At 35.9% G+C, this 23,924-nt stretch overlaps 1 protein-coding gene across 1 annotated transcript in view; it reads right to left on the bottom strand.

Annotated features, from left to right (window-relative positions):
* IMMP2L (inner mitochondrial membrane peptidase subunit 2) overlaps nt 1-23,924 on the bottom strand; it is a 405,652-nt gene that overhangs the window by 86,059 nt on the left and 295,669 nt on the right. Inside the window, exon 5 of the mRNA XM_030238542.2 lies at nt 6,724-6,826. Within this exon, the coding sequence (XP_030094402.1) occupies nt 6,724-6,826 (103 nt within the window). The remainder of the gene's footprint in view (nt 1-6,723; nt 6,827-23,924) is intronic.

Here is a 23,924-nt window from a genome sequence, read left to right as displayed (position 1 = left end):
GAGGTAAAATTATAAAGAAATAAATACATTAAGTGGGTTTTTTTTCAATTAAGTCCTGGCAAATCTTAATATGAATGCCAGCATGATTCAAAATTCCCTATGCAGTTAAACTATACAGAAGTCAGCAAAGATTCCTTTGTGCCTCATATGCATTAAAAGAAGCAATTTTTTAAATTCAATATAGACATTATAATGTTACAAATCCTCCAGAAAGTTTATCAAATATAAGGGTACTTCAAGCAACAACTTGAGAGAAATAGAATTGTAAGGAAACTGATGAAGGAGTACACAGGGTTTCACAAATGATTATATTTGAATGCAGAGCTGTTCAAATTAGATAATCAAAACTGATTGCATGATTCTGACAGCTCTCTGATCACTTCTAATATTTCATTAAATAGATCCAATACTGTTTTGAGATTTTTCCTAGTTTATTTCAATATAAGTGATGCCAAAAGACGGCTCAGACTACCATTCTTAGTAGAACCTTCTTAGCAGAAGCTTTAAAATTCTTTAAAGGTTCTTGCATTCAGAAGTACTAAATATTTGCATTAATAATTAATTGAATTTGTTACATAAATTCTGCTCAATAAGCAGAATGACTGAAGCTTTATCAATGTTAAATAAATTACATTTACAAGTAATCGAGAAAACTAGCTAGAATGCATAAAATAAGTTTTGACATAACTGAGACAAAGAGCAAACTTTCTATTGCTAAGAAATAGAGCAGCCTTAACTGAGAGCTTTTAGTCACATGATAATAGCCATATGCATTGCTTTAAAATAGTCAAGCTAAATATTTTGCTTTTCAAAATAATTAGGACAGCTATAGGGGACTTTTTATTCCTTATAGTGAAAATTCAGTTAGCCATGATAATTTAATGGACAGTCAGGCCACACAATCTTATAAGCAATGCTCCCCTTCAGCAGCTCCTGGAGTGAATTGTCATTCTTCACAGAAAATCTACCATCCCAATTTGCATCTCACATATAGTATTCTCTCAAAGGGACAAGCATATTTATCCTTCGAGCTTTATTTGTCATCAGTCATAACACATAATGTTCTATCTGTTTTATTCACCACAGATTTTTACAAGTTCAAGCTGTGCATCCATGCCATTTACTACTGGTAACTTCATGCTCCATATGCAAAGTCTTTTTTTCTGATTGTAAACAGTTTCACCTGTTTCATTTTTGCCAGTAGCCAGAGATAAATACAATGGAATGGCATTGACTGTATATTTGCATTACATATCCTGTTTAAACACAGGCTTCATTTCTTCTTTAATTCCCAAGAGAGAACTAGAAATGTCACAGAGCCCACAAGAGACATGCCACTCTCCAAGGCTACATCCATACAGCAGAGTGAAGGTGCACTGGTGGCACTGGTAGCAAAAAGTTAACAGAAGAATCTGCAACATCTGTTAGCAAGTTAATGCAGACAAATCCCCAGCAGGTCATTCCCAGCCTCCACTGACTCCTTTGTCATCACTCTTCTCCTCACCTACATTAACTTTAGGAGTGTAACTACAGATAAGTGTTTTCTTGTTAAAATCACACTTTTGTATTGCCACCCTTGACTATCTCTTCTTGACTGTTCCAAACTAAGAAAAACAGGGTTTGGTACTCTGCCACTGACATATTTGTCTTAAGCCTCTTTGAATGGCATTTTGGAGTCAGCAGGTATTTCAAGTCCTGGCAGAGCTCTCTGTGGGAAGTGTGCCCTAGCTATGTGCCTTATTGTGCAATTTAATGCAGTGATGCTCAGTGCACTGCTGGGAGCTGTTAAACTCTTCCCACCTCTTGTCTTAGAGGCTGCTCCATTTCAGGGAGATATGTAATCCCTGCACTAGTTTACAGCTCACATATGAAAGTTTCTCCAGTTGGCAAGATCATCACCAAGATGATGTGCACTCTTAGGATATGTGGCATTCTTTGTTTGCTGTTATACAAGTAATTCAGAACTGCAGAAAGAGATCTGCTTCCTCCTTCAGCTGTCCACTGAACCATCCTCAGAAGATGACAGAACAAATGAAACAGGGGTACTCTCACTAGCTGCAGACATCTTGAGTTAAATATTTCCTTTAACAGCAGTAACCTCTGCACTGCACTGGAAGTGTCATATTTCAGTTCAGCTTACTCTCTAATGTAATTTTCTTATTTTCTGCTTTTGCCTACTTGTATTCACTAACAGTAATTACAGAGAGAAAGACAAATCAGCCTAAAAAAATCATAAGAGGCCACATTCTACTACTGTAAGTAATTTAATTTGCCTCTTGAGGGTTAACAGTTAAACCATTTCTATCTTATAGCTGAAAGGGATGATGATTGCCTTTGAAAATCAAAATACCTAATAAATCCAGCATATTCTGTTCAGTGTTATCCTAGTTTATAGTTTCCTAGACACAGTCTACAGGTTTGTGCTGTTAAATGAAAATATCGTTAAACAGATAGAAAGGTTTTTCAGATATTTTATTCCATGAAGGTACAGTACAGAATAGGCAACCATAAAAATTGGCCTCTACAGTAATGCTAACTAAAAGCAATTTACTCATTTGAAGTTTATAAATGCAAAACTGGTGTCAAACAAAAAAATTAGGCTCAGGTTCAACAAGATTTAGTTTTGATAATTAACACATTAAAGATATACTTTTAGGAAAAGGGCTGGGATAGGGACCTGGAATGGGCAAAAGAGATACTTTTGACAAGGTACTGAACTTACCTGTGTTAAAAGTTTCCAAAGAAGATAAGGGGGATAACAGCTTTTTTTGCCCTTACACTGGATTGTACAGGTTAATTCATAGAGAACTTCCTCCAAAGCCATTAAAGCCAATAGAAAGCTCTCACTGACTTTAATGAGCTTTTGTTCAGGTTTTTTACATGACAGCTGAAAGACTGCCATGGATTGCAAGCCCTAATTTTATAAATGTCTTTTGTATCCCCAGGTTGGAGGCATTTAGAAACATGTAAATGTATAAATAAGAGCATTATAGGATGAAATTTGCCTGTTTTACTTTTAAAATTTTGAGAGAGCTTCTCACTGCACATGTGTACAGCCAGGAATATATCAATTACTCCATGCTCTTATTAGTAACTGTTTCTTAGATACCCTCCCATATTGTTTGGATAACCAGCTCTGCACTGCTGGCTGCTACCTCTAAACATTCAATCTACAAAAAGTACAGTTTATAATGACTTTTGCCTTGAGTCAGCCAGAATATTGGACACAGAATATAAATTGTCACTTTATTTTTATGCTGATATTATCCTGACTATGCAAGCAAAGACAATACCTTATCTGGCAGTAAGTTAACCCTTTAAAATTTTTAAGAAATTTCAAGCAGCAGAGGAGTCTAATACTTCATCAATTCTTCATAATATCTGCTGCATTTCTGATCTAAGAAAGCAGAAGCATTGCCAGGATCATTACTTTTATATTTCCTATGCTGTTGAACTAAAACCCATAGTAAAAAGGTCCATCAAATAGGAAAAATACCAGAACTGAAAACAAAAAGAACAAACTTTAAAAACTGGTACCTTAACTATATTAGGTATTCATTATCACATTTCTGTAATATGCCAAATAAGGAATATCAACCTAATGTTATAAAACTGCACTCAGAATTTAGAAACAGCAACAGTCAATGTAACAGAAATCTCTATCCTAGTCCAGGTAACTGAAAAAATTCCAGGAATATGTAAATTTTACCCTTTAAATAATAGTAAAAATATGCAAGATCTCTAGATGTTTATTGGCTTCTATTCAAAACAGCTATTTTCACTATTAGGAGTGGCTGACAGATTTCCAAACCTGAAACACATCAGTATTAAAGCAATAGTATTATGTATCACCTGTTAGTCAGTATTAGACAAAGCATTTTTTAAAAGACAATGTACAATAGCCATGAATGAATTAATTTAGTCCCATATTAAGAAAAGGTAATTAATATCTAAGTTTTGGTCATATACAAGCCTAATAGCATTTCTAATTCATCACTAACCATAGATACCCTGTTATTTTTCTACTATCAGTTAAAGTATTAATTTTATTTAAAGAAAAAATTAAGCAGAAAGGAAATAGTAAACCTTTAAAACTCTTAGTTTAAACATTTTCATTTTATTTAAACACTTCAGGAAAAAATCCCATTTTAGTCTTGTAAAACCATGCAATAACAAGAAATTATTTATTTTATAACATTTTTATGAACTAAATAAACACAATTTAATCAGGCCATGTTTTTCAGTTTAGAAATTCATATCTCTCCAAAGGTGCATCTAATTTAGAACTTGATTGGTATCAGGGTTTCTGCTTTATCAACCTAACCCATTAGACCATTACACAGAGTTATTCTCCAAGAGAAAAAAAATACTCTAACATCTGTTCTCAATCTGTTTTTCTATAATTTCCTTTTATGGCCCATGTAACTCATTAGGTTCATCTACAAAACATTACTGAGTCTATCTGCAGTATGATAAATGCCTTTCTTCTATACAATCACATGAAAGCAGAAGCAATGGTAGCCTACAGTACAATCCACTTAAGCCCCTCACTATTTCTACTGCATCTTTTGATTAAAGAAAACATCATTTTGAAAGTCAGGCTTGTGACACACATGTCCTAATGTGACACACATTTAACCTGATATCTTAAGTGACCTCTATATTAACAAAGTGAGAAAAACATTTCCCTGTCTTACCACATCTGTTCCTTACCACTGCTGCAGTCTTCGGAGAGAATTTTTTTTCAAAAAGTACATACCTTCTGAATGGCTTGAAAGAGTGATTTTAATATTTTAATTCATTTGTGCAAATATTCTCCAGAGTACAGAAGAGCAGTAGAAAATGTCCCAGTAACCTAAAATCTTACATGTGTAGGATGAAAAGAACCTAGAGTGCAGTGTGTCCTTCTAAATGCACTTTCACTTTTCTTCTAGAGACAGAAAAATTCTATATTTTAGTATTCTGAAGCTAGTTTTAAACCCTGTGATCTCTTCTGTGCCTTCTGCTTGCATTCAGCAATTGCTGTTCTAATTCAATTTGAGAGGAAAATACCTATTTACAGCTGACTTGCCCATAATGTATTCATCAAACCAATACAAAGGTCATTCTTTCTGAAGAAAGATAAAGAATTCACTGTCAAAACCTGTCCTGCTAGCTCTCAAAAGTGCCATTGCTGCAAGAAAAGTGATATACTATCTGATGTTAGCTAACAACTGATGATTAATGTGAGGTCAAAGACTAGTGAAAGGGATTTACTAATATTTATAAACATCAGTGAATTGAGCAAAAATCTGAGGGTATTTAGATTTACCCCAACATTCTATCTTGCATGAAAGCTGCATGGTGCCTACCTTGAGGATTTTACCTTGTATGATTTTACCTTTCTGTGTGAGCTGTTGTAAATCTGAAACCAATGTCCAACTGCTAAAGGTTCTTTATGCTCTGAGCCTACATTGGCAATATATTTGTAAGTGGAAAGAAGATTAGTGGCTTTATGACTAAGATTTATGTTGGGAACAGAGAGCGACAGAGAAAAGCTTACTAAGGGAGGAAAGAGATGCCTGCACAGGATAGACTGACTTAATTCTGCCAGAAAGAACCTCTAAAACTAGATGTTAGAAATCTTAGAAGATAGCAGAAAGAAAATAATAACGAAAAACAGCAGGAAATACAAGCACACAAAAAGTGAGACAAGCTACAAGAAGCCATCACCATTGCATGCTCCAAATCAGACAGTGGGCCTGTTTTGTATTATTTTCTAAGAACAAATTATTTCAATTTAATAATTGGGCTGAACTTCAAGAAGCCAGATAAACTCATAAGGTCCTTCTGTCATTAATTCAATTAGTCAGTGGGATGACTTCTGTATGAAATAGACAGGAAATGCACAAGGGTGGAAAAATCCAACCTTGACAGCTTCCCTGTAACAAACAGTGGGTTTTCAAATAACATTAGAGGAATATCCTCTGTTAAAAAAAGAGAGAAATCCTGCATGTGGAATAGGGCTAAAGGAGTTTGCATTTCCACAGCAGGATACACAGTCTATGCAACTATTTCCTGCATGCTAGATTAAGTTCATCAAGAACAGGGATCTATACAAAGTGTAACAAAGCCAAAACCAAACCCAAACTAGAGTTCAGAGCAAGAATTGACTGTCTTCCTGATGAAAAGATGCACACTTTTACCCACCAAGAAACAGATTTTATGGGTTACATTTTCTTTTCATTCAATATGTAAAGAAAATGAAAATATTTACCTTGGGAAGAGTTGAAATATCTCTGCTATTTTCCACTGACCAATTTATCAGCTAACACTTGTTAAGCATGGTTATAGTTCCCCAATTCTTTATCCCAGTACTGGCACTAAAGCAAGACAAAGCTCCCAGGAGGGAATCATTCCAAATTGTATCAGCTGGCAAAAAGTCCTCAGGGAGCATCTGTCAGCTACAGAGAGCTGGCTCACCCTCTGGTTACAACTCCAGCACATCCCTCCAAATTTAAAATCTTTACCACATCTCCTTCCAGGTGGGGAATTGAAAGAAGTCCTTATTCTTTTTATAATAGCTAAGAAAAAACTCAACATCTGCTGACCAAGATATTTTATAAATTGTAATAATTCTCACAAAAATAATAAAACTGTACTCACAATCCATTCAGACTCACTGTGTTTCAATTATGCACAGTTTTTCAGTTGCAAAGAGTGACATACAGAGAATTGACTTACAGGACCAAAAGCGTTGCTGTCAAAGCTGTGCCCGTGGTGATCCCCTTCCACCCAAATATGACCGTGTGGAACTTTCACATACTTCTTTTTGTATCCAATGGTTCTAAGCAGAATGAGAAAAAATGGTTAGTTTAAAAGAGTTTTAAAACAAACAAACAAACAACTCCCCAAAAACCCAATAACCAAAACATACACAAAAACCCCCAGCCCCAACAATGCTTTGATAGGAAAAATTCACATATTTCTGGGTTTGAAATTTGACCTTGCATACAATTCAGCATTAGCTTAAAACTGCCTGCACTGAAGACCTTTGGACTTCAATAATGTTACTCAAGTCAAAATATTTAAAAATTTTGTATGAGCTGGTTGCACTATCAGGGCCTGTTGACTACATTATTTTGTCAGAAATCACAACACAAGAAAGGAAGAAGAGACTTTTCAGTTAAATATAATTAACAGATAATTAACTTCACCTCTGTAGTAAAAAATCTTGAGCCATCAGATTTTATCTCAGGTAAATACCAGTGAATATTCATATGGTGCAGTCACATAATGATACAGTATAAGACGGTTTCTTTCATCAAAAATATACTGCTGTATCTGAACTGGCCTCAGATTCAGAGCATAGATTCCTGCAATTATTCTGTCCTGGGGGTAGGATTTGTTCAGCTGTAACAGGCTAAACAGGATAAACTTTAAGAAAACCTTTAAGAGAAGGCCAAGTGATGAAGAAAAATGACACTGATGCCATCCTCTACGGAAAATCATACTGCTGCAGCGTGTCCCAGTATTACAAAATGACAAACTACAGATTAGTACTAAAGCTGAGGTGCAGAGGATGCAAAATTCCTGTATTTAGTTCCCCAAGTAGCTGTCATTTTCACAATGCCAGTCTGCTTTCTACCACACACTTCTGCTTTCTTTCAGATGGGACCTGTTATTCTGCAATCATTCATGCAGAGAAGTTGTCATGCTTTAACCCCAGACAGAAATTGTCATGCACACTGAATTATTACCAGGATGAAGTATTTACAGATGGGACTTTGAATAGTGATACCTCTTATTTAGTTTTGAATAAACAAATCTGTCCATGGACAGAAACAGACTTTTGATCTAGCTTCTTGCCTCCAGCTGCTCATTGTTTTTCCCTGTCTGGAAGATATGCCCTCAGAGCAGAAGGCAGAAGGAGCACACTCTAAAACTAAAAAAAATTCAACTGGAGACAGAAAACCATCTTCACCAGGAGATTGAGCTGAACTGTGCAACAGCACTAATCAGGGATATTCACAAGTCAGAATGAAAAATATTGGGTTTGGGGAGGATTGTTTTGGTTAGGGAGGAGGGTGAGTATGTTAAAAGGACAAGCTAATCAATAGCTTGAAGGCCATGAAATATTAGATGAATAAGGAATCCTCAAAAGTGCATTTTATAAACTTTGACTGTATTAGTCAAATAAAAATAATAATTACTTTATTTGCAAGTCACAAAATCTGACTAATCCTTTTTCAAACAGCAATTTTTTGCCAGCTAAAAGGATGAGCATTCCAGTGCTATATTCTAATGTAATTCTACATGTACTTTCATTGAAAGCTGAAAAAATAGCTTATTTGCAGAAAAGAAAAAGACTGATCTTCATTTTATATAGAACAGTTCCATATTACAAATTATTCAAGACTGAATTCCTAAACCATTCAAAACAAAAATGTAAAACTGACCTAGTTGGTAAATATATGATTTCCTAAATACAATGAGTACACTATAATAATTCAATTGTGCTTAGAAAGCCATTTATTACTATGCAAATCCTTTTTTCTTTTTTTTTTCAAGAGATATGGCATACAGTTTGGACAATAAAATTATTTACAATTTTAGATTTCATAATGCTCCACCTTATCGATAGTTTCTTTTACAAAGTATCACATTTTTTACTAGTAAAGTGCTTTAAAGTATAGGTTGAGAATTGTTCATTAATTTGCCTGTTTGATTAGACACTTCTGAAAATTATTAAATGTGTCTCCCATCAGTGATAAAGGCAAACAATAGCTCAAAAAATATTTAATTTTCTCTTCCATTCATCCTGCTGAATACACAAGAGTATATTGTGATGAAGTTTTGTACCCTTACAGACTTCATGTACAAGACTGAATTTCACTCAGAAGGGTGAAAGGATTTGAAAGTTAATTCTGCTGGCATGTTTACCTCACAAATGTCAGGAAAATAATATGGCAAAGGCCAGTCAGTGACTCAATTTCAGACCTGACACAATCTCTTATCCCCAAATAATCTCCTCCTTTATTATGATTGGGAAATCACTAAGAGGAAGGAAAAAATGTTTTTTAATAAGTACTTAGAAACAAAATTGGAGGGGAAAAAAATGGTCTCTGTGGCTAGGTCTTGCAAGGATTTTTCAGGGATCGTGTGAAAATCTAGGGTTTAACACAGGTGTATGGTGTGTTCTTTAGGGCCTAAGGCAAAAAGAGAAAGACTGCAGAGTGCAGTAACTATAGCTGGTTCTTTTTATTGGTTCTTTTGGTTATGCACTTTTGAGGATTCCTAATTCATCTAATATTTCATGGCCTTCAGGCTATTGATTAGCTTGTCCTTTTAACATACTCACCCTCCTCCCCAGCCAAATTGGTTCTTTTTATTATTTCTACATTTTTCTTTTCTACTCTTGACATAAGCATCAAAACCCAGAATATTTTTCTACAATTATGCAGAAATAAACTGTCTTGTAGTAATCATAGAGGAATAACATATAAATTCTCAAAGTGAAAAAAAGCGGATTATTGTACACAAGTAGTTTTTACTTAGAGGAAATAGAATTAAAATTTACAATGTTAATAAACATATTAGGGGAATAGAGGTGAAAAAAAGAATTGGAAAAGAAACAAAAGCAGCAGTTCTAACTGTCTACTTTAGTAGATAAGAGGGATACTTCATGAATAAATCCCTTCAACTCAGCAGTTAAATGTAAAACCTTCTACCATTTCATGTATGGGTTATATAAATCATCAAATTTTACCCACATGTAGGCTCAAGAGAAAAAAAAAACTTGCAAAAAATAAGTGCCAGCATACCTGTGAACAGATGAGAGGCAAGCAGATCTATTTTCCTGAAACAATTACTTCAAAATGTTACTGCAGTATTTGCATAGGCAGTTATCTGGGGACTTTGTATCCTTTCCAGCAATACTGCCGCAAACACTGTCCTGTGGAGCACTCTGGAATTTGAAAACAAACTTCCACTCGAGATCTTTAATGCATGCATTAATAACAAACCACAACAAAGGCTCATGTTGCAGCGAGCTGGATCATCTGTTTCTTGATATTGGTTTTAATTTTTAAAATAACTTCATTTTTTAGTTACTCCACAAGAGAGCAACAAACTATTCCTGCAAATAAACCAGACTTAAGAGACCCATGTTTGGCTCACGATGGTAGGGTATTTCTAATTACTCTTGCAAAGAGTATGTTGATGTTTTTAAAATAAAAACCCACAAACTTGGTTTTCTTTCCTAAGAAGAGAATCCATTTTGATTCATAGTCAGAATCAGTCATTGTCCCTCTCTTCCATGAATCCTGCAGAAATTTTAATCTCTGACCAAAATTGCAAGGAAAAGACCACATAAAAGTGTGCTGCAGTGGCAATATAGCTCCTGATCTAAATGTACAAACTACCATTTATTTGTTTCACTGGTTAAACATTTTAGCTGGGCATGCTGAAATAAAGCTATTATCCATCATTTGGTGCACTCTTACAAGGCCAACTTAGTAACACAAGCATTTTTAAAGGTTTAACTCCACCCTTTTTCTTAAGGGTAGCCCTGCAGACTGCTATCACATTCGGTGGTTTAGATCTGTGTAAATGAATAACAGTTTTAAGTGTAATGATCAATAGTTCAGTGAAAAATAAACACAATTCAAAGTGAAAAAATATTTTGGAATGCTTCTGGCACTCTTCAACAATGGCTGCAAGACTAAAAATCCTCAAAGCAAATATCAATTGAAAAGCACTACTAGCTCACCAGGAATTTAAGATTAATTCCTTGGGAGAGGTCTTTGCTACAAAGGAATTACAGTCAATAACATATTCTGAAAGCATTACAAACTTCTATTTTTCTTTCTTAGCTGAGCATCCTTAGACTCATTTCTCTGACTGTAACCATGACCTCTGTTAGCTCTCACACATGAAGTTTTTAATTAAATTTAGAAGATATCTGGATGAATTCTTAAGAGAAAAGTTGCTGTAAGTAATAATTAACTTAGTATTTCTTAATTTCATATCTTGTTCATTAGCATGAGTTATAATTACTGAACAATCTCTTAAACTTCATAAAGCCTCTACTAATGAAGAGTAGTCTTTCACTTCCTTAAATATACTATCTTATAATGAAAAATAAAAAAATATTTCACACCTCTTATTCTTCCTATTTAAATGGTTTGCTTTAGCAATACTACAGGCAAAGACATCAAATTACCCAGATTTTGATATATGGAATCTAAACATCTGTCAAAAACCATACTGGCGTGAGAAAAAAATAATTTCAGGTTTTACTGAAGTGTTTGACACTTTAGTAATAATCACCTGTGCTGCTGTTGCGCAAACTGTAGTTGAAGTCTCATTGGCTTAAGAACAGGGTCTACCAGAGCTGCAGTTATTTTCTTGTTCAGAACATAATGGAATTGCATTTATCTTTTTAGACATTTTTACAGAAGTTGGTCTGAAATTCTGATTTACTTTTTTCGTACATATGAGGTACATTTTGAACCTTTGCAAAGTTTTTTTTTTTTTTTTCTCCACAATTTAATAGCTAACAGATGTACTTATAGCTATCCTTGGCTGAGAAATAATTTCAATCTTGACAGTCAAAAATGAGCTCTATATGGTATTCTAACCACCTGCCCACAAGCAAGAAAAATCTGCTTTTTTAGGATGCAGTAGCAGTGCCAAAGCAAGCAACTTGGCTCAGCTAAGCTGGATGAGGAATGATTGCCTTCAGTTTGATTTGACCTTGAGAAATCCAAAGGTCTCAGCAATCTGCATATCTTTGGGTGTCAACAGGAAACAAACACTGTAGATAATGTCCTATTTGCAGTGGAGATAAAAATCCAAATTCTTTTGTAAAATAGGTAGGCTCTATCATACTTAACAACTTTCTCCAAGCAACATGAATTGCTGTACATGTTCTTTGGGTTTGCAAGGCCAGGTTTTGGTAGCATGAGGTCTCCAGGGGTGGCTCTGTGAGAAGCTGTCACAAGCTTCTTCCATGTCCAAAAAGGCCAAGGCTGGCCAGCTCCAGGATGGACCCACTGCTGGCCATGGCCAAGCCCTTCTGCAATAATGATAGGGATAACAGAGTAAAGGGGGAAAAGTTGCTGTACAATGGTAATTTCCCCAAGAGAGTGATAATATATGCTAACTCTGCACACACCAGGGCCAGTGACAAAGGAGGAGGAGGTGCTCCAGGTACCAGAGCAGAAATTGCTTTTCAGATCCTGGTGCAGACCCTGATGAGTCAGGCTGTCCCTGTGCAGCCCATGGAGGTCCATGGTGGAGCAGAGTTCCACTCACAAGACACAGAGGACCCCACACTGGATCAAGTAGATGCTTGAAGGATACTGTGAGGCCAAGGGAAGCCCACACTGGAGCAGGCTCCTGGCAGTCATGTGGCCCCATGGAGAGGAGAATCCTTGCTGGAGTAGGTTTTCCTGCAGGACTTGCTAACCCACAGAGGACCCACACTAGAGCAGTCTGTTCCTGAAGGACTGCACTGAATGGAAGAGACCCATGCTGGAGCTCATGAGCTGCAAAGTGTGAGAAGGAGTCACAATGGAAAAGTGCATGTTGGGGACTGTCCCATCAGAGAAACACCAAATCAAACAGAAGAAGAGTGTGAGGAGTCCTCTCCCTGAGGGGAAAGGAGCAGCATAGATGGGAGGAAATGATCACAACACCCATTCCATGTTGCCCTGCACCACTGCGAGGGAGGGAGAAAAAATTGAAACTAAAGTAGAGTCAAGGAAGAAGGGAATGATGGAAGAAGGTGTTTTAAAGATTTGGGTTCATTTCTCTTTATCCTACCCTGATTTGCTTGCTAATAAAACACACTAATTTCCCCAAGCTGAGACCATTTTCCCAAGAAGGTAACTGGTGAGTGATCTCCACTTGCCCTTATCCCCACCCACAGGACTTTTGTTCCTCTTTTTCTCTCATGTCCAGCTGAGGAGGACAGTGATAAGCAGCTTTGGTGTGCACCTGGCATTCAGCCAGGGTCAACACACCATAATGTGGAACTTTTTCCACATACACTCATCTCATTCAAATTCACAGATTGAACAAGTAAGATATTCAATTTCAAGTAACACCCAGATCCCAAAACATGAACCTTACTGCAATATAACATGTAAGTTTTATTAGTATCACTGCAGGGAATCTTACACATGACACTAAACACCTTCCAGCTCCTAAGAAATCTTTTTCACTTCTAACACATACATACAGCCATCTGTGCCTTTCTGCTTTAACTCTTCCCTTACACATACATACATTATTTATGTGAAGCAACTAAATACTTTTTTTTCTGAAGGACAGCTACAGACTATGCATGAGAGTAAGCAAATATGTTAAGGAGTATTCTCTGGTTGTGTGCAGCTATTAACTTTTGCCTCAGAGCTGGAATCTGTTTCCATATAACCTGCAGATCCACCAGTTATTGCCAGACCTGACTATAAAAATGCATCCAAACTCAGAACCTGGAAAGTGCTGGAGGATCCCTAATAATTCAGGTATTGCTTCCTAAGCATTGCCAGACCTGCTATATTGAGAAGGGAACCCCCAAAGGAAGACACACATAAATGACAGAGATGACAAAATCGGTGATATTAGGAATAGCCATTATGGAGGCAGTAATTTCCTCTGCCTAAAACTGGGCAAATTTTTAATTATATCAAGTCTGTTTTACTTTTTGCTGTTAAGTATTTTGAAGTCTCAGGAAAAATGAATACTAATTTACTGGTTTTCTCATTTGGAAAAGAATTATGATTATAAAAACACCCCTTTTAATAAATAAGCAAAACAGTTAAAGCTAGCTGAACTACACATGATATCTCTTTTCCCCATCTAAAGCATTCCTACCAAAGTGCTCCAATGCAGGTTCCTGTAACTCAAAAGTGCTACCAATAAGTAGAAATCTGATATGGAAAGTACAGGAGATGTTTGTAGGTCTGCTTCATTAATTTGATAATTTCTCACAATGCAAATCATTCTTAAAAAACATAGTGATTTACCCATTACTTGCTTCACCAGCATCAGCATAATGCAGTTATAACTTTTAAAACACATGGTATTTAGCAAAATTACTGGATTTGTGCATATATATCTAAAATTATAATATGATTGAAAGGACAAAGAATAAGCCAGCTCATCTACTAGAGAAATTAGACTAATTTCAAGCCTGACATTCCCTTGTTAACACCCCATTTGAATGAGAGAGGACAATGTAAAAAGAAAGAGACTAGAAACAATTATAAGAGGTAAAAGATGGGAGATCATTGATTGTGAGATTCATAAAATTTACGGCATCATTGCTCTAGCAAAAGTAACTTTCATAGATCAATTTACAGGAAAGGATGTTAATCACACTTCTGAATCCAGATACATTTGACCAAAACATACCAGAGATTTAGAAGGAGCAATTAATATCTCTAAACTCCCTTAATATCACATAATTTCCCAGATAATTGCTCAAGTTTATGTTCAAGGCATATGTCAATGCAATTAATTTTTCCGTTGTTTCCTTCTTTCTTGAATTTTCAAAATATCCTCAAAGTACTCTTAAGCTTTTTAATGAGGAAGCAGCTATGGAGCTGCTGCTTTTCTGTATGACCTATTCACATGATAAAATAAATTCTTTGTCTCAATGCTCTCTACCTTCATATAACTCTTTCTGGAGAAAATTTTCATTATTTCTGCTATTCACTAATAATGTTTCCCAAAGCTTTAATTTAATTTCATCTTGGGTAATGATATGATTTGATAGCCCTTCTAAAATTATTTTCCTGTGCTTTAAAGATATAGTGTATATCTAGGGCCTAGGTTTTGCCCCTCTTGATACTTTTACCGAAGTTTTTAGGTATTTGTACCACAAAGGTCTGTGTCCCTGGTGCTGGTATCTGTAAGCTAATGCAAAAAAACTACAGCTGACAGAAGCTCTTTTCTAAGCCTTCTGAACAGTAGAGTTTTAGAGGCAGTACTTGGCAGCAATGCCAGGGGATCTGGATTTTAAGGAAATAATTTCTCCTTGGGTAAAATTTCTTTTCATTCATTTGCAGTCACTTTTTATGATTCCCATTTCTAGCCTCACATTGGTTTTCAATTCATACTACCTCCCTTCAGGAACTGTAAAAGGCCACTGCACATCCCCATGCACGTAACACTCAGCAGCACAGGAATTTCCCTCTGTTCCTGAGAGTTTTGCTTACCTAGTCAGGAGGCATGAAGCATTTGATATTGTTTGTCCCAGCAAAGCAGAACTAATTTGCTCCCACTGCTAAGAAAGATCAGCTAACAGTAGCTTCCCTCACAGAGACAACTTTATCATTTCTCCTATAACATCCGTGAACAGTTCTGATCTTGGGCCCTCTACCCGATACCCTTTATCTGTGTACCCCTTTCTTTTCCCTGCTTGTGTTTCATCTGTTCCTCCTGCAGCAACATTCTTATTTTATGATCCTTTCCACAGCAGATCTCCTCAACCCATTCAGGAAAATACAATTTTGATGAATTTTAATGAAATTAAGGATGAGTTCTGAACACCTGTTTTTGAAATAATAGAGGTAAGTCCAGAATCTGGGTTGGGTTTGGGGTGTTTTGTTTGTTTTTTTCTTTTTTTGGCAGGGGAGGGTTGTTGTTGGTTGGTTGGTTGGTTGGTTGGTTTTGGGTTTTGTTTTGTTTGGGCTTTTTTCCCAGATGGATAAAATCAAAAGCAAAATACTTCAAAGGTGGTACTGTGGAAAAGCTGTTCAAGGACCATATTCTTTACAAGGTCCATATATGACTCACTTTACTATCTTCAACAATATTGAGAGCATTATTACTTAAAAGGAGTATAAGAAAATTCAATATTTAAAATTAATATGTATTTCTCAATTTAATCAACAGTGGATGCTATCTAAAGACAACTGTATGTACTAGATGTATGTGAATAGAAATTACTACACACTTTTACACAAACCTGTCACTCCCATTTGGAACACTGAAACTACTTCAGTCTTTTGCTTACCATATTCTCTTAATCAGAAGAACTATAATCCTTTTCAGGATAAAATTTGCAAGAAATACAAAACAGTAATTTTGTCCTGAAAAATAGAGCAATCCTTATTGGTTGCCTAACTTTCATTTAGATGGCTAACCAGCTTATTGATTCAGGGGAAAGAAAAGATAAAATATCTCATATTTCTCTACAAATCTTTCACTTGTGAATCTGTCTGATTCCAACTGGCAACACTGTGTCCTTTCAAGTTAAGATTATGAAAATTTTTCACTTTGGTTCTTTTGATAAAAATCCCATTAACCACATAAGTGTATAATTTAATTACCTTCTCACATTTCTCTACTAGAATATATGATAATTAACATGACAGTTTTTTGCTAATATCATTAGCAGATAATAACAGTATCATATTATATCACATATTAGATGGGAATAATTTGTTAGATTCATTATCATTAGCTGCATCATTTTACCAAGGTAAAAACTTACTAGCTATTCTAAGTAATCTAAGTGATTTACCAAACCCTGACATCACTGTCAAATTGGAAACGAAACCTGTAGTAATGGGAGGACACATACAGCCCAATCAGATATTGCAATCAAAAATATTAATTCCTGCACCCTACACTGTATTTTTAATATTGAATTAACTGAGTACATTTTAATTTTAGGCACATTTTAAGGAGTCAAAGACAATGGTTTTGAAGTGAATTTCAAACGTTAAGATTTATGGTACTACTAAGATGAAAATTTCACCTGATATATAATGGTTTTATTTTCTCTCTTTCTGCAATACATGTAGAAATGCTCCTCTCAGTAAAGCTTTTGCCAGCCTAAGAAAACAGATGATCAAACTTTTTTCCAGATTTTAAGTTGTGGATTTTAAAATTTGACTCAGCAAAACTCTAGCCTGCAGAATGCAAATTAAACACAGCTCTCTATAAAATTCTTCCTCTTTGAACTCACTTTTTCCACTCACCCAAATCCTCTCCCTTAGCAGTTCTTCTGCCATTCCTTTGGTGACAGAAACTATCACGGGAGAGGCTGCAGGATGACCTTTGGTTACCTGCTCTGTGTATTTACTCAGCCTCAGAGTGGAGTTTAATGGCCAGGCCAGTCCTCCAACAAAAAGGCTCTGTGAGAGGAGGAAGAAGTGCCCAGGAGCAGAGGAGAAAACAAAAGGTTATAAAATTCTTTGTATCCCCGAGGGCAAAATCACAGCATCTACCATCTTGGACAACCCTGTTGGGCTGTTCCTCTCCTAAGGAAATTCCAAATGAGGAATAATGCTCTTATTTTCAAAAAGTGGTGACAGAGATGGTCAGAGCAGCCTTGCCTCCTCATCACTGTTACAGCTTACTGGGCTAAATTCTTGAAGACCAGTGACTGCTAAAAAAGTCTGGCAATACCTCTGCCTGGGTCCAATGGTTAGAAATAATTCCCCAGCCACACACCTCTCACAAAGGAGCTAATTGCTATACTTTCTTTATTGCCTAGGACAAACCAAAGGTATTAAAATTTTCTAATCTGCTTTAGGCAGCCTATGCAAAATGAGGAACCCTCAGTGTAAGAAGTGTTTTCAAAGTGGGTTTTTTTGGTTTGTTTTGATTTTTTTTTTAATTTATGGAAGGGGGAGAGTTGTTTTTCCTTTTTACAATAAAAGCCTGAAACTTCACATCTCCTTCTATTTATATTTTTTAGGGAATAATATTTAAAAATGCCTTTTATTACTTTTCCTTTAGAAGTGTACTTTCTTTTTTAAAGAACACTCCTTTAAAAAAGGCAATTGACAAGCTAACAAGTAAGTAATAAAAAATATTGACCATGTATGGATAAGTGAACTGCTATTTTTACTATACAAATTATGATTATGAGTTTAAAAACTCAAAAATATGTTTCATATGTCTTCTGCTACAAGATATGAGCATATATATGTAGAAGACTGCAGATACCTGTTTTGAACTTTTGAACTGGTGGTGGTCTTTCAGACAACTTTCAAATTACAGAAATAAACAATTGCAATTTGAAGTAAGCAGCAAAAAAAAATCTTTTTGTGTTATTATATGCAAATCTACACCTATACATCTATACATCTATAGATGCTATTTTTATTGGTGTATAAGATAATGTTATGGTATATCCAAAAGTCATTATTCATCATTAATCTTTTATGAAGATTATAAGAAATGCTTTATTTCTGTGTCTGAGCAGCAGTCCATGCAGGCCAATAGTCTGTCTCCAGACAACTGGAAAAGCAGACAGTGTCCAGGTAAAACACATTATCTTGACTACTCTCCATGAGCATCGAGATTTAATCTATCAGAGATGTTTGATTGTACATTGTTGTCTCTTTGTTTTAGTATCTGCTTACTGATCCATTATACTGTCTGCCTTCAAATCGTTCTGGGGCAACAAATTCCAGAAGTTAACTATCTGCTGCACAAAGACTTTCTTCTGTCTTTTATAGAACAATCTCCCACATGAAATGCCTCTGCTTCTGTACGGTGGGATTTGATGAATAGTTCAACTGGTCCATCAGCATTGTTTTTGTTGGTTTTAACCTCTTTGTATGTCCATCTTTAAAATCATGTCTCAAGAAGCAAGGACTGACTGCATCATTTAGGAGTATTACACTCCTACACTGTTAAGGCAGCTCTATAATTTGAATATTTTCTTAGTTTTTCACCTTTGGAATGACACATTTAGATCAGTGGAAATCTAATAAAGAGAAACCATTAATTCAGGAAAAATCTAATACTTTTCAGAGCAGCCTTCTGTTTGTCACATGAGCCAATGTATATACATTTTTTTTCTGGAAGAGCTCAGTTCCATGCAGGCCAGTGCTGAGAAATAGTAAAGAAATGCCTCGTGGAGCCTAAAAAGATTCATATAGGTGGTCTTTGCTCTTAGGAGTAGATGCTAATACCAGTTTTCTTTTTTCGCAAACCAATTAAATTTCATATTGTTTTGTTAAAAAGAAAAGCCTGCAAAGCAGCAAAATTTTGAAACCAAAGATCATCAAAAAGAAAATCTGAATTACCTGCAAAAGAAAAGGGCACTGCCCTCATTAATACTTCCACTGCATTCAATAACCTCACATCACTGAGTCAATTGATATTTCATTAAATTGCTGTATTTCTCACATTCTCCTTCTCAAACATGTTTTCCCATTTACTGCTACTGAACCAAGAAAATGTTCATTCAATAGTAATTCTTGAAAAAGCCCTCAGAATTATTCTTTGATCGTTTTAAATATCAACAGAAAATCTAATTCTGCATCTGGCCATAAAAGTAACTTCCTTGTTATTCCCTTTGTTACACAAGTATGCTGAACAGTCTACTGAGTCTTGTAGCGTTAAGAAATACTTGTCAAGAAGGGAATTTTTCCATTTCTTCTTTTAAGACACAATGTGCTACAAAGGAAGCATTTCTGACTCTGCTTTACAATCTTACATCATGAGACTGGGAAAAAATAGACATTTCTGTATAGCAACAGAAAATCCCAGCATGCTGGTATTTCTAGAAAGAAAAGTGTTATCAGCATGATCAGATGGTGCTAAATAAGTGAGAGTACAATGATAGGAAGCCTCCTAGTCAAAATAGTCTGCAACAGACACAAACTCCAAAATCTTATTTATAAACAACAGAAAAGAAAAAAAATATCAATAAAAGTCAAAAATATTTCTACTAATGATGGCCAGAAAAAAATTATAAATTTAGGATCAAAACACAACAAAGTATATGTTGCTAAATGTATTTTGAAGTAACGAATATCAGGCTCCACTTGCTTTAGCAAAGTGTAAGACTCAGTAATTCAGCCAAAAGCTGAATCTGAGGTGTGAGAAAGAAAAAATGATAAACATGAAATGTATCACTACTTGAATATTAATCTGAAAATTTTCCTTGCCTTTTTTCAGTATAAATTTTAAAGTTGAAATTTTAAAGGTATCATGAAAAGCTAAGAGATCAAGAATAAGACTTCAGTCTAACGTTTTATAGAATTAAACTACTTAAAAATTTGAATTTCAATTCCAGACTATCAAATCAGTTTTCAAAGTCTGGTGACTCAAACCAGCAGAAATTGTTTGCATGATTTTACAGAACTTTGCAATGCTGTCCTAACCAAAACAAAGCTCCTCACACGCTTGTTATTTAATTCTTGAAAGAACATGGTGTAGCTATATATAACTTCCTCACACAAGACTTTACTACCCATAAAGAGAAGCCAGTAAAAGGCAGAGAAGATTTAGCATGATTACCCACATTTATTAGACTAGTTTGTAATGAAGATTAATAGCTTTGTGTGAGGCTCTTCAACAAAACTCAGACTTCCTAAGTGACAGATAGGACCCTTTCTTTGTTATTTGACCACTTGTGTGGCTTTATTTGTAAGGATTGGTTTTAACTGCAATTACTGTGTTGATTTTTTCCCCAGCAATCGTGGTTACTCTAGTATATTAAGAGAAAATAATTTCTAATAACTTAGGCATACACGACCCAATCCCATCTCCTCATGTTTCTTCTTCAGCTCTAGAAAAAACATTTTTTTTCTGAACCAGGGGCAATGGGCCACAAAGAGAAAAGCAAAAATACTGATATTAGCATGTTTCTGCTGGCTTCTTCCTTCAAGTCCATAGATGAGTGGATTTGCAAGGATTTTCCCCAGAGGAATAAAGGTACATCATGACACAAAAGGAGGTAGGAAAAAAATAACATGGTTTTGGTGCCACACACGCCAAGTCAGGCACAACTACAACAAGAGCTAGCAGCAAGAGCTGCTATCTCAGATGCTGGACCTTGCTCACCTCTGCAGTGGCCAGACAGAGATGCATTGTGGCCATCAGGAGTGTGTCTGTGTGAAGGATAAAATACTGGCATATAGCAGAGAAGCAATCAAAGGTCTGTGTATTTTGCTGGAGTGGGGAGCTGGGCTGAAGTGACTCCTAATGCAGCTGCCATGCTTTAAAACACACATACTTCCCAACTGTGCAAGGGGAGCCAAGGGAAACAACTTTCCCTGCCTTTCTTTCAGATGAGCTGCTCCAGCACAATTCCCCATCAGTCATAATCTGTCACTTCTGCTGAGCATTAAGATTGTAATTAATTCCTCATGCCCAGCTATGCAAGGAAGCAGTACTGTATAATCCTCAGCAAGTCGTTCTCTCTGTCGTAGCAGAGAATCTTTACAACAGAAAGAGGAATAATCTGACAGACATGTGACAGCTCAAAAGACCCTTCAAACATTTGATTCAAAGCAAAAAACGCACACATGAATTCCTTGAGAGGATGCCTTTAGAGCTCTATTATATTTCACCAGGCCTTGAGAGAGAGCAAGTAGGGAAATGTTGCATAGGAAAGCAAGAGTCATTGCCAGGCAATTCCCAGCTCTTCCTATTCAATGAATTAGTTAACATCTAGTTTAGAAGGGGGACAATCATACTTTGTTATGTCCTATTGGCAAAATTCCTAAGACATAAAAGCACAATATGTGCTTTCCTCCAGTGCACAACCAGTTCATTTTTCAGCTTCTGAGCTGATGAGTTACAGGAAGTACCTCAGTATGGAAAGTCAGTAGAAAGCAATAACCAGCAAAACAGCTGGTAGATGTGAAATAGTCCTCATATCTAAAAATCTGGCTGCTATATTGCTGTGGAAATACTTCAGAGCTTGCTCCACTAAGAAAAAGTATTAGCAGCATCAAAACTACCTACCAGTGGAGAGACACTGAGAAGGAAGTAGAAAACAGGATTTCTAACCCAGTCTTTCACACTGCCAGAGCTAAGCGACTTCCCAGTTATACCAACAGCTTAAAAACAGCTATGAGGAAATCTGAAAATAAAAAAGACTAGATTCACAGCAGTCAAAACAGTAACTTCTATTTCAGACTTTTGTAGTTTCAGGTTTTTTTCTTTTGTGTTGTTCTTTTTCCCTCTTATATTTCCACAGGCCTTTATACTGTCTTTTGTACACTTCCCCCTCCCCTTATGCTTCCTCAAGGGAAAGGCTGATATATATTAGACCCATTCCACAACTTTCCTCAACAACCCTAAGAACAAGCAACAACCCACAGAACTCAAGCAACAACTGACAGATGCACCTAGCAAGTGTTGATTGGTCTGTCCAAGAAATTCTTAGTGTCCTTTCCAATCAAACACACCACAAAAGCTTGAGCACTGTTTCACTGGGATACAGCCCTTCTGTACAGCTGGACTCGTAAGCTTCCCAGGGGGCTTTTGGAGTCACTGTCCTTTCAGGTGTTTAAAGAAAGATTGGATGTGGCACTTGATGCCATGGTTTAGTTGATAAAATGGGGTAAGGTCACAGGTTGGACTTGATCTCAAATGTCTTTCCAGCCTAGTTAATTCTGTGATTCTGTGATCTCTACTCTCTTCATAGGATCTCATTTACTCACAACAACAGCCAGCAAGATTCCTCCACACCTCTGAGATGCAGCCATTTCATAAATTTGGTTGCAAAGCATAGTTTGTGAAAAGCACATTAAAGCATATCCTTTATCTGCAAATTCCTCCTTCAACACAGCTCTCCTGTGGTCCATACTTGCTTCTCAAGAATGACAACCTTTGTGAAAAAAAAAATCATCTGAGAGCACATTAATACAAGCACCAATCCAGTAAAAGGTAGGTGATAAGGTACTAAAGTGGTGAAAGTATCAGGTTTTTCAGGCTGAAGATATAAGGAAAATTAATACTTTTTTTTTCCATGCAGGAAAGTACAACTCCAGATTTGCTTGATAATCTTGTGGTTAGAGATAATTGGGAAACAATATGTATTCACAATATGTGAATAATACATATATCATAAATAGACTTCAGATACAAAGACATGGAGAGCAACTTTTGAACACACTGAAAAAATTCATGAAAACACTATTAAACACCTGGAATGGGTAAATTAAAGCAATAGCAACCACTAAAGGAGCATTTCCTGCATCCATAGCATTAGCATTTATTACCACTACTATATCACAACAAAAAAAAAAAACATACAAAAGCTAAGGAAGATAGCAGGAAAGAAAGCTAAATACTTTAGAGTGAAACCTATTTCCAGCTTAATTGTTAAGAAACAGGATATTTTATAGATGGGTCAGTAAGAGGAATGGACAAGTACATAATGTTCTGATGTACAGACCATTGGTATTCAATTGATATGCAGCTGATACAAGAGGTACAATTACAATTCTTAGTTTTCTGTAGATTTCCATGACACCAGGTTTTCTTAATGTAATGAATCACTTCAGTCTCATATTTCAATTTAAAGCCTTTATGGCAGTTATGAAACTCAGTGCTCAGTCTGAGACAGTCTGAGATTTTGACTGCTGCATGTTTGAAAGATGAATCACAAAAAAGTCTTCAAGCCCTATTCAGAAAATACAACACATGGAATGGATACTAAGCATTACTTTATCTTTCCAAAAATGTGGAATTAAAAGAACAGGAAAATAATTTGTTCCATAACAACCAGGAAACACTTTGGAATTATTTACCCCCACTCCTTAGAAGACAGCAAGCAAACAAGCAAGCTACTTTCTGGTATACAGCTTTTACAGGTAGGAGTCCCAACAGGTGCATTCCTGTCAACCATGGTGCTATTGCCTCACAGGGCTTGAATGCTGTACAATAATAAACCTTCCTTGAAAAGCTAGATAGCTCAGAATAGAGAATTTTCTCATTTAAAAATCATATCATGGATTGAGTTGGAAGAAACTTTAAAGTTCGTGTAGTTCCAATCCCTCTGCCATGGAGTTGCTGGTTGAAATTTCTCCTGAGTTTTAAAATTTAAATCTCACCAATAGATCAGAAAATATTTTTGGATAATTTTTTCTCCCCAAAAAGCTACTGCCATGGTATGGACTCAATCAAATGTCTTATCAGCTACCAAAATCAGAACAAGCACAAAGTCTAAAACA

The sequence above is a fragment of the Serinus canaria genome, chromosome 1A (genome assembly GCF_022539315.1).
Source record: "Serinus canaria isolate serCan28SL12 chromosome 1A, serCan2020, whole genome shotgun sequence".
Classification (NCBI taxonomy): domain Eukaryota; kingdom Metazoa; phylum Chordata; class Aves; order Passeriformes; family Fringillidae; genus Serinus; species Serinus canaria.
Note: the sequence above shows the minus strand (reverse complement) of the source record. Positions and strands in the feature narration are given on the sequence as shown.